General features: G+C 44.8%; 2 protein-coding genes across 4 annotated transcripts in view; one reads left to right on the forward strand and one right to left on the reverse strand.

The window, feature by feature from the left end:
• The window catches only part of LOC149146831 (putative UDP-arabinose 4-epimerase 2), a 185,655-nt gene that overhangs the window by 107,192 nt on the left and 62,351 nt on the right, over nt 1-16,112 (forward strand). The window lies entirely within an intron of this gene.
• Nucleotides 13,236-15,471, reverse strand: LOC149146832 (uncharacterized). The gene is made up of 2 exons (XM_089440641.1): nt 14,366-15,471; nt 13,236-14,248 (listed from the first exon to the last, which is right to left on the reverse strand). Exons 1-2 carry the CDS (start codon nt 15,390-15,392, stop codon nt 13,590-13,592), a joined length of 1,686 nt encoding a protein of 561 aa, XP_089296767.1. The 5' UTR covers nt 15,393-15,471; the 3' UTR covers nt 13,236-13,589.

Below are 16,112 nucleotides of genomic sequence, written 5' to 3' on the forward strand. Positions count from 1 at the left end.
TTACAGGATGTCTTACCCAGGACCCAGACACCTTACCCCCAGAGACAGACTTTTCAGTCTAAGGGGAAGGATGTGAGGATTCCTCCTCCAAAGGGGAATCCAGGACGAGTGGAGCTTGACGACGATGCCAGGAGGGAGTTGAAGAAAAAGCGGTTGTGCTTCACTTGTCAGGAGCCATGGGCACCAGGACATAGATGTGCGGCTGGCAAAGCACATTTTATTGAGGTCTTCTCCGAGAGCAGTGGAGAAGAGGATGACGAGGAGGATTTGCCACCTCCACCACCAGCAGCAGGTGGTGCATCTTTTGCACCCACCGGAGGGGCCCTTGCAGCGTTGCGAGGAGTTCCCAAGTATCTGACGCTACGCGTACGAGGGATAGTACGTGGCCAACGTGTGTTGGTTTTGGTTGACAGTGGGGCAACCCACAACTTAATCGATGCACAGATGGTTGAGCGGAGAGGTATTCAGACAGAAAGCTTTGATGGGTTTTCAGTATTGGTCCCAGGAGATCAGACCATGACGTGTGCTTGTTATGTTCCAGAGCTTTCAGTGACGATGGGCACCTACACATTGACTGACCACTTTTTCGTGGTCTATATTCCAGACACCAACATGATATTGGGTGTTCAGCGGCTTATTACTCTAAGGAAGGTCACGACGGATTGGAAGACCCTAGAGATGGAGTGGGATGATGAGAAGACAGGGAGTTATGTGAAGATACGGGGACAACACACATATCCGCCTCAAACTGTGTCGGCTCATTAGGTGGAGGTAGTCTTCTCGAAGGGAGACAGAGTGGGCTGTGGAGCTGCGTGCATCAGAGGCAGGGACTACAGGGCAGACGGTACATCCAGAGATCCAATCCATCCTTGATCGGTATGCCATAGTGTTTGGAGAGATTCCACCAGGACAACCACCGGATCGGGGGTTTGAGCACACTATCGAGCTTGAGCAGGGCATCCAGGCAGTGATCACCACCCCCTATAGGCACCCCAAGGCCTATCGGGACAAGATTGAGCGGGCTATCCAGGAGTTGCTGGTTCTTGGGCACATTCGACCGAGCACGAGTCCTTTTGCTTCTTCTGTGGTGTTGGTGAAGAAGAAGGACGGTACATTAAGGATGTGCATTGACTACAGGGCCTTGAACAAGAAGACCCTAAAGAACAGGTACCCCATACCCAGGATTGATGAGTTGATGGACGAGTTGAGGGGAGCATGATTCTTCTCAAAGATTGATTTGAGATCTGGGTACCATCAGATTCGCGTGAGGGAGCATGACATTCACAAGACCGCCTTCAGGTGTCACTATGGGCACTTTGAGTTCTTGGTGATGCCTTTTGGGCTAACCAACGCCCCCGCTACATTTCAGTCTTGCATGAATCACATCTTCCGTAGTCACCTGAGGAAGTTTGTGTTGGTATTCTTTGATGACATTCTCATTTACAGCAGGACTTGGGAGGAGCATCTCCAACACATTGAGACGGTATTGCATATCTTACAGGAGCAACAGTTCTATGCCAAACTTTCCAAGTGTGAGTTTGGGTTGACGGAGATGTTGTATTTGGGATGCATCATAGGAGTGGACGGAGTGAGAGTCCACGAGGAGAAGATCAGGGCCATCAGAGAATGGCCGGAGCAAAGAAATGTGACGGAACTTCGAGGATTCATTGGCATTTGTACTTACTACCGGAAGTTCGTCAAAGGTTTCTCACAGCTTGCTGCACCCCTGACAGATTTGACGAGGAAGGGGGCTTTCAGTTGGTTAGATACAGCGCAGCGAGCCTTTGATAGGCTCAAGGAGGTTATGAGCAGCTGCCCAATGCTTGCGTTGCCAGATTTTACGCAGCCCTTTGTTTTGCAGTGTGATGCGTCGGGAGAGGGTATCGACGCAGTGTTGATGCAGGGAGGTCACCCTATAGCCTTTGAGAGCCGGATGCTCCTTTCGCACGAAAGGTTGTATTCTATATACAACAAGGAGATGCTGACCATCATGCATGCATTGGCTAAGTATCGGCAGTATCTGGTGGGTAACAGGTTCAGGGTGAGGACTGATCACAACAGCCTCAAGTTCTTTTTGGAGCAGAAGCAGCTACAGGAGAGGCAGCAGAAGTGGATCAACAAGATCCAAGCATAGGACTTTGACATTGAGTATGTTAAGGGTAAGAACAACGTGGTAGGAGATGCTCTTTCACGTAGACCAACCACGTTGTCTCTTATGAGCTTGGATACACACTGGAGGGCTAGACTCTTAGTAGAGTACTCCAAGGACAGGTTTGCATGTGAGATTCTGGATGGGCAGGTGGCAGATGACAGGTACGGGGTGGTCGATGAGATCATCTATTACAGGGACTGGATCTTCTTGACTGAGGGTTCTCAGCTCAAGAAGAATATACTCCAGGCATCACTTGATTCACCGTTGGCAGGACATCAGGGGTTTACCAAAACCTATAGGGCCATTAGGGAGAGGTTCTCATGAAAGGGCCTCAAGGAGGACGTACTCCAGCACATCCGGGAGTGCGATGTTTGCGAGAGGAACAAGGGAGAAATGAGCCATCCCGCGGGATTATTGCAACCTCTTCCCATTCCGGAGGGGAAATGGGAGAGTATTTTGATGGACTTCATCACAGGGTTGCCCATGGTACAGGGCAAGGATTGCATCTTTGTAGTCGTTGACCGATTGACAAAAATACGCACACTTTTTTGCCATATCCGCACACTTTACAGCAGCGTAGGTGGCCGAGCTGTTCTTTAGAGAGATCTTCAGGCTACATGGTCTTCCTAAGACCATGTCAGTGATAGGGACAACCGTTTCATGGGCGGGTTTTGGCAGGAGCTTTTTGGTTGGTGGGGACGGAGTTGACATCGAGTACCAGTTATCACCCAGAGAGGGATGGGCAGACAGAGATAGTTAACAAGTGGCTAGAGGGCTACTTGCGTAACTATGTCAGCGGGCAGCAGCGAGCATGTTTGAGGTGGCTGCATCTAGGGGAGTACTGCTACAATACTTCACATAACATGTCCATTGGTATGTCACCATTCTATGCCTTATATGGGTATCATTGTTTATCTTTTGCTGACGTGATGTTTGGTGATAGCATGGCTCCCAGAGCCAAGATATGGATCCAAGAGAGTCAGGATATTCTCTAAGCTCTCAAGGATAACATGGCTACAACACAGAACCAGCAGAAGCTGTATGCCGACAAGGGTCGGGTGGAGAGACAGTTCGAGGTAGGGGACATGGTCTACCTACAGTTACAGCCTTACCAATAGTCGTCACTAAAGCAGAAGGGGGTTGAGAAGCTCAAGCCCCGCTTTTATGGGCCGTACAGGGTGATATGCAGGGTTGGACAGGTTGCATATGAGTTGGAGCTGCCCCAAGGCAGCAAGATTCATAACGTTTTCCATGTATCATGCCTGAAAAAGGCATTGGGGCAGCAGGTGACAGTGATAGATGAGCTACCACCCATGGATGACGAGGGGCATTTGGTATTGCAGCCGAAGGCTATCATTGATACCAGGGAGAGGCCGCTGCGGAGCAGGACAGTCCGGAAATTCTTAGTGAGGTGGAAGAATTTGCCGGATGAGGATGCCACTTGGGAGAGTGAGAAGATCTTGCAGCATCCATCACTTCAGTTGCTTTAGGACAAGCAACATTTTGCTGGGGAAGACTGTAATATTCCTAATTAGCCATGGCTGATTGGAATATTCGATTTTGCCCAATTTTTGCCTTCTATAGTTATTTATAAATAAAAAAAGTGAGGACGGGGGACATAACTCACTTTAAGAATAAAAAGTCACTTCCTAGCAGCACAACGTTGTGACTTAAGGAGGAGCCAAGGTGGCCAAAGGGGGACGCAAAAATGGGGCCCACGCAGACACATGGAGGGACTGCGCAGGAGGGAAGAACACATGGCAAGAGGGGAATCACGCAGGAGGGAGGTGAGCCTAGGGATTGTGAGAGGCAGAGGCTATAAAATAGAGAGGAGGCCCCTCATTTTGGATCATTGAGTTATGTGCATTTGTAGCTAGTCGTTTTGACTTCTTAGCACGCTGGCTGTTTAGCTAGTTTGCAGCACTGTTTAGTGCATCTAGTGTCTCCATTCAGAGGTCTCACCCTTAGCCCCGGGGGACTTTGAGTGCCTGTTCGGGCAAGGTATTTCCTTTGGTGTTTCAACAGTAGTTTCATCAGCATTCCAGCAGTGGTTTTAGCAGCGTTTTGGAGGACTGCGCAGCACTGGGAGAGGGACGCAGTTCTGTTTGGTTGTAGTGCTGGATTGGGGTTTTGCAGGTGGATTTATGCTGGGAGATTGAGCAAGGGTCTAGCTCTTGTCTCATTGGAGGATTTTTGTCAGGGTTTCAGGCAATGTTTCAAGCAGACTTTAGAGGGGTTTTCTTCAGTGGTAGCGCAAGGCATTGAGGAACTGCGCAGAACCCCAAGAGGGTGTTTTTCAGGGGTAGGCCATTCCAAGAAATCTTTCTGGGTTTTTCTGGGTCTCTTGAGTAGAGCCCGAATCCAGAGTTGCAGCTTTTTTCGAGGAGGGGAGCAGCCCCAAATCATCATTTGTTTCCTAGCAGTAGCAGCGACACAGCGACAACATCCATGTAGAGAGGCCACTCTTGTTGTTCTGAGAGTATTTCTTCGCTTGCCTTGTGCAAGTCGAGGTGCCATTTGTGTAATCACCTCTTGTACTCATTTTATTGCTTAGTATAATAAAATGGCTTAGCATTTCTCGTTGCATTTCTTGTGTATCTGCTTATATTTCCGGTTTACATTATTATACGCTGTTCCACTGTTATTTTATCACGTCTGGGTTATTATATCATTTGCACATATTTGGTTGGAGTTTTTGCTGGGGTTTGAGGAATATTCTGTGTTAGGAATATTACACGTTGGTCCATTAACGACCAAGATTAAGTCCCTAATCAACAGCTAAGATTGGATTTGGCTTGATCCATGACTTTTGGACCATTCTAACTCAGTTTTATATTAATTCACATTAATATTTTATTTTACCTAAGTTTAGACTTAGGGGCTCCATTAAAAAAATTAATTGTTATAATATCTTCCAAACTAGTTATATTCTACCCAAACCATTTCTGGGTCTTGGAGATCTCATGTGTTTTAGCCTCTCCACCAATTTTCGTGGCTAGAGCACATCTGATGTTACCCCAAATCAACACTCCCTCTTAGTGAAGACTGTGCTCTAGTAATACTCCTCACTGAGTATCACCCTGATCATCCGACATTGGTCCCTGTGCTGATGCTAAGTCTCCCTGCCCAACATCCTCTGCATTGTTGCATCCTGTATTGGTGCCCATGGCTCTACTACTGCCACTGCTACATCTGTATGGTAGCTCCCTCTGCATCTGTGCTCCTGCTGGTCCTTTTCTCCCAACACTGCATCCGCACTGCAACTCTCTCTGCATCCGTGTTGCTATCACCCCCATTTCTGCTACTGAAACGGGTTTTTTATCATCCCGATCCTTTCCTTGAAGTAATCAAATTTTTTCCTTCCAAGGGCCTTGGTGAGGATGTTCGCCACCTGTTCTCCTATAGGAGTGTAGCTCAACTGTACAACTCCTCATTTGACACAATCTCAGACAAAGTGACACTGGTTATCAATATGCTTTGACCAATCATGAAACACTGGATTCTCAGGGAGCTTGATGCAACTCTGATTATCGCACATGATCTTGGTCGCCTCCATTTTCCTTCTGAATAGGTTCACAAGCTATTTTCTAAGCCATATGGCCTCACACAAAGCCTTGCTCGCCGCCATGGACTTCTGTTTCCTACTGCACCAGAAAGTCATTACTGATCCAATGTTGAAACAGTACCCAGAGGTACTTTTTCGATCCACTGAACTTCCTGCCCAATTTGCATCAGTAAATCCACTCAATTTGATATCCTTACCCCTAGTGTACAAGAGTCCATAATTGACTGTTCCCTGTAAATACCTAAGAACGTGTTTGGCTGCTGCCTAGTGCGCCCTCTTTTACTATGAGCTGCCTGTATAGGGTGGGATCAACATCCTTGTCTTCTAATGCATCAATCTTCTTCCAGTTGGTGATCATTGGATTAGCCATGGGTCTACAGTCCTCCATTCTGAATCTTTTTAGGATTTCTGTAGCATACCTCCCTTGCCCAAGGAAGATCTCTCCCTTTTGCTGCCAAACTTCCAACCTTAGGAAGTAATGCAGTAGTGCCAAATCCTTCATATCGAATTTTGTGGCTAGATTCTTCTTGCAGTCCCCAATGAGCCTGGATGATCTTGTCAGAAAAGGATCATCCACATACAATACTAAGATTAGCAGCTCATTCTCTATAACCAGATAGTAGAGATTTAGATCCACGTCACTCTTGGCAAATCCCATCTTCTGCAAGCAGCCATCGATTCGACCATACCATGCTTTAGGTGCTTGTTTCAGTCCATACAAGGCTTTCTTCAATCTGCATACATGAGACTTCTTCTAAGCCCTCTGGTTTTCAATGTATACCTCTTTTTCTATTACCCCATTTAGAAAAGCCGTTTTGACATCCATCTGATGAATCTCCCACCCCATCTGAGTTGCAAGAGATATCATGGTCCTAATAGATGTATACCTAGCTACCAGGGCGAAGGTCTCCTTGTAGTCAATTCCTTCCTTTTGAGCATACCCCTTAGTCACAAACCTGGCCTTGTATTTCTCAACACTCCCGTCTGCAACGTATTTGATCTTGTAGATCCATCTCGAACTTATTGCTGATCTGTCTTGAGGCCTTGGCACTACATCCCAGACATCGTTCACCATTATGGAGTTGTACTCCTCTACCATCGCATCTAGCCAAACCTGATGTTGAGTTGTTTCCTGGAAACTGGCAGGCTCCCCATCCTGAGCTACTAATGCCTAATATCTATCTGGTTGTTTTCGCTCCCTCTTATTGTTTCTTGGTGCACCAATGAAGTCTTTTGCATCTCACAGAATCTGACAAAGTTCCCTGCTAGTTCTCTGTTAGCTCCTCCTCATCCTGTGAATCTTCCTGATTCAAGGAAGAATTCTTTACTTCTGTTGGTTGAAGAGGTTTAACCAACGACTCTTCTTTTGCCTGCTCCTCGAAAGGTATCTCACGAGATTTTCTGAAAGCCTTGTCCTCTATGAACTTTACATCTCGTCGAACCACTACATTCTTGCTCACTGGAAGATAGATTCTGTATGCCTTAGCGTTCTCGCTATATCCCACTAGATATCCCTTTTCCGTAGTTTGATCTAGCTTTTTCCTCTTTTCCTCGGGTATGCGGCAATATGCTAAACTCCCAAATATCCTGAAATGACTGACTTCAGTCGTCTTCCCTGTGAAAACTTTCTCTAGAGTAATCATGCCCAACGCCTGATGAGGAGTCCTGTTTTGAACATAGACTGTTGTGTCGCATGCTTTTGCCCACAAGCATTTTTTCATATCTTGATCATACGTCATGCCCCTAGCTGCTTCTACAATAGTCTTGTTCTTCCTTTTTGCTACTGCATTTTTCTCTGGATTGTACGAAGCTGTCCAGTCTCTTTTGATGCCCTCATTAGCGCAAAAATCAATGAAGTCCTTATCGACATACTCTCCTCCATTATCTGAGCACAAAACTTTTATTTTCTTCCCAGTCAGATTCTCCACCAGAGCTTTGAACTCTTTGAATCGACAGAAAACTTCGTCCTTGGTTTTCAGAAAATAAATCCAAGTTTTCCTTGAGTGGTCATCAATGAAGGTAAAGAAATACTCGGCACCACTAAGAGCTTTGGTGGACATAGGTCTGCATATATCTGAGTGTATCAATCCTAGTACACTCTTGGCCCTGTGTTTACTCCTAGGAAACGCTGCCTTGGCATACTTTCTTAGAGCGCATCCTTTGCATACATCATCTCGTTCCGTACTAAGATCCGGAACCCCTGTTACAGTGCTCCTTAGAATTCTCAGAGCCCCATGGTGCAAATGTCCCATTCTTCTGTGCCATAGTTCGTTCAAGTCCTTGTCTCCATGACTGCTTATTAGTGCCATTGGTGATTGTCGTTTTAATTTGTACAACCTGTTACTTTTGATCCCGATTTGCACTTTCTTTTTCCAGCTCAAGTGTTTGACATATACCTTGTCCTTAATGAAGTAGACGTCATAGCCCTTGCCTTGAAGTTGTGACACGGAAAATAAGTTCATCCCCAATCCTGGTACATGTAGCACATTTGTAGCGCAGAACATTCTCTCGATTCTGTTTGAAAAACTATGGTACCCTTCCCTACTGGAGTACACTTTTCCTTGTTCCCTATGGTGATTTGAAAGTTCATCTTCTCTTCTCAATACTTTGAGAAACATTCCCTGATACCCGTGATATGCCAAGAAGCTCCACTGTCTATATACCATACTTTTAATGATGCAAAACTAGTCATACAAGCCACTTCTTCTTCCATCCTAGAAGCCAAAATGGAGAAATTGAAAGTCTCTTGTGCAATTTTCTGAAAATCTGTGCGAGTCCCCTGACGTGGACGCCTTTGCATCATGGTCTCGACCCATAACTGATTTTCTCTTCTTGTCTCTGATTACTCGCTCTGATACCAGGTGAAAATTCTATCACTGCAACATCTGATTTACTTTGCCTACTTATTTTCAATAAGCTATTTATGAAATTCCTTCAATAAACATTAAAATAAATTCTGCTGCAGATATCACACCATAATACAGAAACAAACACATGCACAAGAATCAACACATCGACACAGATATTTTGGACAACAGTGTCCGGAAAAGTCCAATGTGGGAAAACTGGTGCAGCAAGAGAGGATTTTATTATTCAACAATTCTTTAATACAACCGCGTGCCAAACTAGAGAGAAAAATTCTCCAGCACTACTCCCAGTCCCAACGTCAACCTGGCTGACCTTTGCGTAGCTCCCAGACACTTTGCGTCATCCCTGGTCCTCTCTGCGTCACCCACACAGGCCCTCTAGTGACTGCACAGTCTCTTGCTGCCTCAACCTCTGCTTGAGATACCCTGCGTATGCCTCTCTTGCCTTTGCGTTGGTCTTCCGTTGCTGATCTTGACTCTCTGCTCCGTACTTGTTGCCTCCTGCTGCTCTCTAGACCACTAGTTCGAATATCTCAGCGAACCCCCCTCGAGAAATTGAACACACTGGTCTCCCTCAGTGTGTTTTCCAACTGACCCTCAAGCCTCTTCTTATACTTTTCTCATTGGTCCATCAAAGACCGAGATTAAATCCCTAATCAACGACTAAGATTAGATTTGGCTTGATCCATGACTTTTGGGCCATTCTAACTCAGTTTTATATTAATTCACATTAATATTTTATTTTCCTTAGTTTTAGACTTGGGGACTCCATTAAAAATATTAATTAATTTAAATATCCCTCAAACTGGTTAGATTCTGCCCAAACCATTTCTGTGTCTTGGAGATCTCATGTGCTTTAGCCTCTCCACCAATTTTCGTGGCTAGAGCACATCAGACGCTATCCCAAATCAACAACGTTTTTGGCCCAACAATTGGTGTGGCCTCGCGCAAAGTACCTTGAAGCCACTTGGGCCTTCCTCTTCCCTGAGCATACTTATCCCACCGGAGTGAAATAATCCTCATTATCATCAAAAGCCTGAACTCCTGAAGGCCTGCCAATTGACCTCATGCCTGAATTTGTGCTTGTAGATGCGAACTGTCCATTAATGGACTACCCTATGAATTGCTCTAGGGATTGCCCTACATGTTGCTCGAAGAACCACCCACCTGACTTTGAGAGCCACTGCTCACTGATGGACCTGACATTTGTAATGGATGTACCTCCTGATCCATGACCACTGGATCCTTATGACTGACTCAGTTGCTCCTGAGGGTCTGGTGACTTTGGATACTCTAACTCCCATGACCTCCTGAAAGCTCTATTCTCTCGAACTTCACATCTCGCCTGACAACCATTTTCCTCTGCACAGGAATATAAATCCGATTAGCTTTCAAGGTCTCGCTATAACCCACAAAGATGCCCTTGTATGCAGTGGGCTCTAGCTTGGTCTTGTTCTCCTTGGGGACACAGGAATATGTAAGGCACCCAAAGATACGAAAGTGCCCAACATTAGGCTTCTTCCCAGAAAAAGCCTCCTCTGGAGTCACATTCCCTAAGGCACGATGTGAACTCCTGTTCTGTGTTGAAATTTGGTACCGGAGGACAGGTGGTTCCTTAGGCTTTGATCTTTGGCCTAGGGAAAAGTGTCCAAAAGAATTTAATTTTTCTCCTAAAGTGACTTTATAATTTTATAAAGTTAAATCTAATTTAAAAGTGACTTTAAGTGATAAAGTTACTAAGTCTAATTTTAAAGTAACTTTTATAAAGTAAATGAAAAATTAGAAAGGAAAAGTGACTTTGGAAATAAATGACTAAGTGGGTCTTTATTAAAGTGGAGTGAATTAAAAAATAGAAAGTGAGATTTAAATGAGCATTTAATCTCAGCCATTGATCTAAATCTATTTCAGCCATTGGATTTAGAGATCACCCAAAAGTCACTTGGATCACCCAAAAGTCACTTGGAGTTATATTAAAGGAGGAAAAGGAGGAAAAGATAATTCATTCTTTCATGAGCAGATTGGGAGAAGGAGAGCAAGAGAGCAAGAGAGATTTCTGAGCAGGGAGGAGAAGGAGACAGCAGCTTGGCACGCATTCCAAGGCAGCAGTTGAGTAGATTTGTACAGCTGATTCAGCACATAGTGAAAGGCAGATTTTTGCACAAAAATCGAGGAGCAGTTTGCTGATTTTTTTGCACACAAAACGGAGGCCGTACAACATTTATTGCTGTCCTGTTTGCTGTAATTTCTAGATTGCTGTGAGGCACGGGAAAGGAGATAAGTTGTAAATTTGCTTGCTGATTTTTTGCTGAATAATTCTCACTGTAAAAAGGCAATTTTCAGAAATAAAGAAGAGCTCTCAAACTGGTTTTCCCCAAGAGTTGTAGGGGGTTTTTCCAGGGTCAGGTTGACAAAAAATATCAGTGTTTTAATGGTTGTTTTTGATTGCTGATTTTTAATTCTGTCATTTCCAGCATTCTGAAAAATTTCCAGAATTTGTGTTTTCAGCAATATTTATTTTTTTCAGTCTGTTAAATGTATGGTTATGGGAATGGGCATTTAACTACATGGGAGAAATAAGGAGAAACTGAAAACCGGGGTGGGAAAACAGAGATTTTTACATGGTATCAGAGCTTGAGTGCTGAAGGGCAGTTTGGGACAGCAAAAGGAAAAATTACAGTTGCTGATTTTTCACTCAGAAAATTTCAGCAAACTGATTTTTTCATAAACAACAGTTTTATCTTTACTACAGCAGTGCTATTTTTCAGTTTTAGGACAGCAGGATGTCATTGGGATTGAGGGTGGAGGATAGGTTGGATGGGCATACAAATTACAGTGTTTGGAAGGAGAGAATGCAGAGTATCTTTGAGGAGGCAGAAGTCTGGGATATCATGGTGCATACCGCACAGAACCCTGTTGTTGTGCCCACTGATGTTACTCAGTTGGCTGAGTATAAAAAGAAGAACAATAAGGGTAAGAGGCTGATTCTAGACGGAATCAAAGACCATTGCATTCCTTATGTGAGAGGAAAGAGCAATGCCCATGAGATGTGGACAACATTGTCCAATCTTTACCAGAGTACTAATGAGAACCGAAAGATGGTCCTGAAGGAGAAGCTGAAGAACATTAAGATGGGGAATGATAGTGCAGCTGGATATCTCACAAAGATTACCAATGTGAGAGATGAGTTGGCAGCGATTGGAGAGGCCATTCCATCCACTGAGTTGGTGCGTATTGCAGTGAATGGCCTCCCCCGTTTATGGTTGAACTTTGCTGATGGGGTTTGTGCACGTGAGACCCTTCCCACATGGGAGAGGTTTTTGGGATGATTGCATTCAGACAGAGATCAGGAAAGGTCAGCTTGGGGCAGCCAAGCCAGTTGAGCAGGATGAGGACGTAGCACTGGTGGCAGGAGGCAAGAAAGGCAAAGGGAAGAAGCAGGCTTCCACAAGCGGTGGTGGGGGCAAAGGCAAAGGTAAAGGTAAACAGGGGAACACACAGAAGGACTATTCCAAGGTGAAGTGTTGGAATTGTCAAAAGATGGGACACTATGCAGTTGTGTGTCCGAAGAAGAAGAAGATGAAGGGGAAGAACCAAGACGTGGCAGCTTCAGCAAAGATTGAGGACTTTGCTGGTCGTTTTGACCGAGAGTTTGCGTTCACTACGTGTGAGTCCTCTAGTGCAGGATCACCTGCCACACAGGTTCAGAGGGAGCATGCTTTTCCCTCGATTAGCGGAGCATCTTCAGGTATCTGGTATGTGGACAGTGGGGCTTCACGTCACATGACAGGAGTCCGTGAGTACTTCTCAGAGCTTTCAGAGAGTGGCATTGATATCGAGGTAGTACTCGGTGATGACAGAGTTGTTAGAGCAGTCGGGGTGGGGACAGTGACATTTCAGAGGGAGTCCAAACCTCCCTTGAAGGTGTCAGAGGTTCTTTATGTGCCAGGGATGAGGAAGAACCTCATATCCGTCTCAGCTTTGGAGGACAGAGGATATGAGGTACTGTTCAGGGGAGGACAGGTGTTGATGTATCCCAGGGGCACTCCAGCTGATTCAGCTAGAGTGATAGGTGTACGCCATGCAAAGGTGTACAAGTTTGCATTCCAACCCCTTTTGGCATTGAGCAGTAGTACCGACAACAGAGCTAGCAGTTCTGAGCTGTGTGAGATTTGGCACCGCAGGATGGGACATATGTATCATGGAGCCTTGAGGACATTGCGGGAGATCACTACAGGTGTGCCAGATTTCAGTACTGATCACTTTGATACTTGCAGAGGTTGTGCGATGGGCAAGTTTGCCAAATCCCCTTTTCCTAGCAGTGACAGCAGAGCGACTGAGATACTTGATTTGATTCATTCCGATGTGAGCGGTCGGATGTCTCATGTTTCCTTGAGTGGATATGAGTACTATGTCTTATTCATTGATGATCACTCCAGGAGGACCTGGATTTATTTTTTGAAGACCAAGAGTGAGCTCTTCAAGCGGTTTCAGGAGTTCAGAGCTCTTGTGGAGACTCAGACAGGTCGAAAGATCAAGTCCTTGAGGTCGGACAATGGAGGAGAGTACACCCTTGGAGAGTTTGTTGACTATTGTGCGAAGGCAGGAATTAGGAGGCAATGTTTTACAAAACGGACTCGGATTCGGACTCGGCCGAGGATCGACTCGGAAACGGAAACGGAAACGGCAATGACTCGGCCGGCTCGATTTCAATGACTCGGTCGTTGTAAAAAATACATTAAATATTTATTTTTTTTATAAAAAAACATAATTTTAAATAGTTTAAACATAATTTTAAATATTTTCATTCAAGTTTCCAAACACACAACATTATAATATACATGGAAGACAACATATGATCAAAGTAGGCTCATGAACCAATCCATTATATCAAAATGGTACGGTGTACCCAATGGCAATAGTAAATACATAGTCAACTGTAGTCTGTCATACATGATCAAAGACTCAAGAGTCAAAACAAAATACAAATAACCAAGGAGGCTAGTAGCTACTGGCTACTGCCAGAGGAGCCAAGATCATCTCGACCAATCTCTGGATCATCATCATCAGAGGCAGAGCCAGACAAGGGGCCCCATGGCTCCTCCTCATCATCATCGTCTCCAACTGCAACTGTAGAAGTGGTGCCAGTACCAGTACCACTAGGCTGTGAAGCAGATGCAAGCTGAGATAGAGTACAAATGCGGCTGCGCTTCTGTCGTGGCTGAGCAGAGGAAGGCGAAGCACCTACAACTGGAGTCCTACTAGCTGGCTGTGAGACTGAGGCTGGTGGATTGGGATCTGCATTCAACTGAACACGCTGCAGTGGATCTCCAACATCAAGTTCATCAAGATCCTCATCAGGATCAAACTCTGGTAGACGACTCTCCACTACCCAATCTGATGTTGGATCAATGTCTTCCAACACAATGGGATCTGAATCAGGTCTTTTGTTCAGCAATTGGTTCCGTCTGAGCCGAAGGTTGTATTGGACAAAAACTAGATCATTCAACCGTTTTTGCTCCAAACGGTTTCTCTTCTTTGTGTGAATCCTCTCAAAGACAGACCAATTGCGCTCACACCCAGATGCACTGCAAGTTTGACTCAAAATACGAATTGCAAACCTTTGCAATTCAGGGCACTGGCCACCAAAGGCCTCCCACCATTGTGCTGCAAAAAACATAGGAGTGTAATGAATTATGAGTTAGATGAAGGCTGAAGCTCAACAAAATTACAAATTATATCTAACTTGAAATTGAGAAATTGAAAATTGAAATTTTTGTTTACCTGGCTCATCTGCTTCTCTTGCAATCTTTGCTAGGTTCTTCCCAAAGGTACCTGTTGCATTGGTGAAGGATGTGACCTGCTGATGTATCAGTAGCTGATCAGACTCCGATGGGACCATGCGCTCAATGCAATCAACCAGTCCATCTCTGACCTCCCCCCTCAAAGCTCCTGACTCCTTAGCTTTATAATGATACCGTGGGTTCAAAAAATACCCAGCTGCATGTATAGGGCGATGGAGTTGATTGTTCCATCTTTCATCAATGATTGCCCAAATGGGCCCATACTTTGCCACTCTATCCTTGTATGTTGCCTTTATTTGCTCCTTTGCTTGATCCATAGCCTCATAAATGAAGCCCATAGCCAACCTTTCCCCATCCACCAACCGCAACACCTTAACTAGTGGCTCAGCAACCTTCACAATCTCTGTTGCCTTTCTCCAAAAAGTTTCATCATGGACTTTCCTTCTCAATTCTCTGCCTTCTGGTTTGTTAGACCAACTGCTATTATTCCAATCATCACTGGAAAACATCTTTTGCAAGTTTCTATGTTGGGAAAGCATAGATTGCAATGTCAAAAAATGTGTAGCAAATCTAGTGATGGCAGGCCTAATAATATCCTTGCCTCCAGTGTGTTTCCTCATGATACTCAAAACCAGTGTATGATTGTAGATAAATTTTGTTATGCTTTTGGCATTATCTACAGTGTTTCTGACCCAATCTAATTTCCCAATATCCTCAAGCATGAGGTCTATGCAATGTGCAGCGCATGGGGTCCAAAAGATGGTCTTGTGTTTTTCCTCTAACAGTCTACCAGCAAGAACATAGTTAGAGGCATTGTCTGTGATGATTTGAACAACATTAGCCACCCCCACACCCTGAATAACCTCATCCAATAGCTGAAACAACAAGTGGCCATCTTTTACCTTATCAGATGCATCAACTGATTTTAAAAACATGGTTCCCTGTGGGCAGAAGACAAGAAAGTTTATGATGGTACGGTTTCTTTGATCAGTCCATCCATCTGACATGATGGTACACCCTGTTCTTGCCCATGATTCCTTGAAATCTTGCAAATACTCATTAATTGATGTAATTTCTTTCTGCAAACGAACCCCCCTTAGCTCTTGCATAGTAGGGCCTTTGAAGCCTTTTCCAGCAGCATATATGGCCTCAAACATAGGCTCATAATATGGTGAACGAGCAGCATTAAAGGGGATATCAGCATCATACCACCATCTAGCTATGTAGTCACAAGCAGTCTCCCTCAATTCTTTCTTCCAATGGTCATCTAAAGTGGGCTGAGAAAGACCTTTACTAACTTCAGGACCATGTGCATCTGATGGAGAGGAGCCTGAGTGAGTGAAAAAACTTTTGATAGTCCCATCACCCTTCATTCTACCCTTTCCCTTATCTTGAACAGAAGCAAAAGAGGGAGGAACATAACGGAAAGGGTTTGATGCATCAGTTTGAGGGATAGAGGAAGAACCCTCAAACTCATAGTGGGGGTTGGCAGCCATCATTCTTTGTATCTCCCTCTTCCTCCCAATTTCAGCCTGTATCTCTTTTTGCCTAGTCTTATCTGCTTCAAATTTTTCAAAGCTTTCCAACAAAGTCTTTCTAATCTCCCCAATTTCGGGGGATTTACATGCAGTGATATTGCCTTTAATCCCTGCCAAGTGTTGTTTCAGCCTATGAATCCCCCCAGGACCTGACTTAATTTTCCTATGGCAAAACTTGCAACACATCTC

Source organism: Pinus tabuliformis, chromosome 9, assembly GCF_031772625.1.
Source record: "Pinus tabuliformis cultivar Carrire ecotype Pingquan chromosome 9, CPIR1, whole genome shotgun sequence".
NCBI lineage: Eukaryota > Viridiplantae > Streptophyta > Pinopsida > Pinales > Pinaceae > Pinus > Pinus tabuliformis.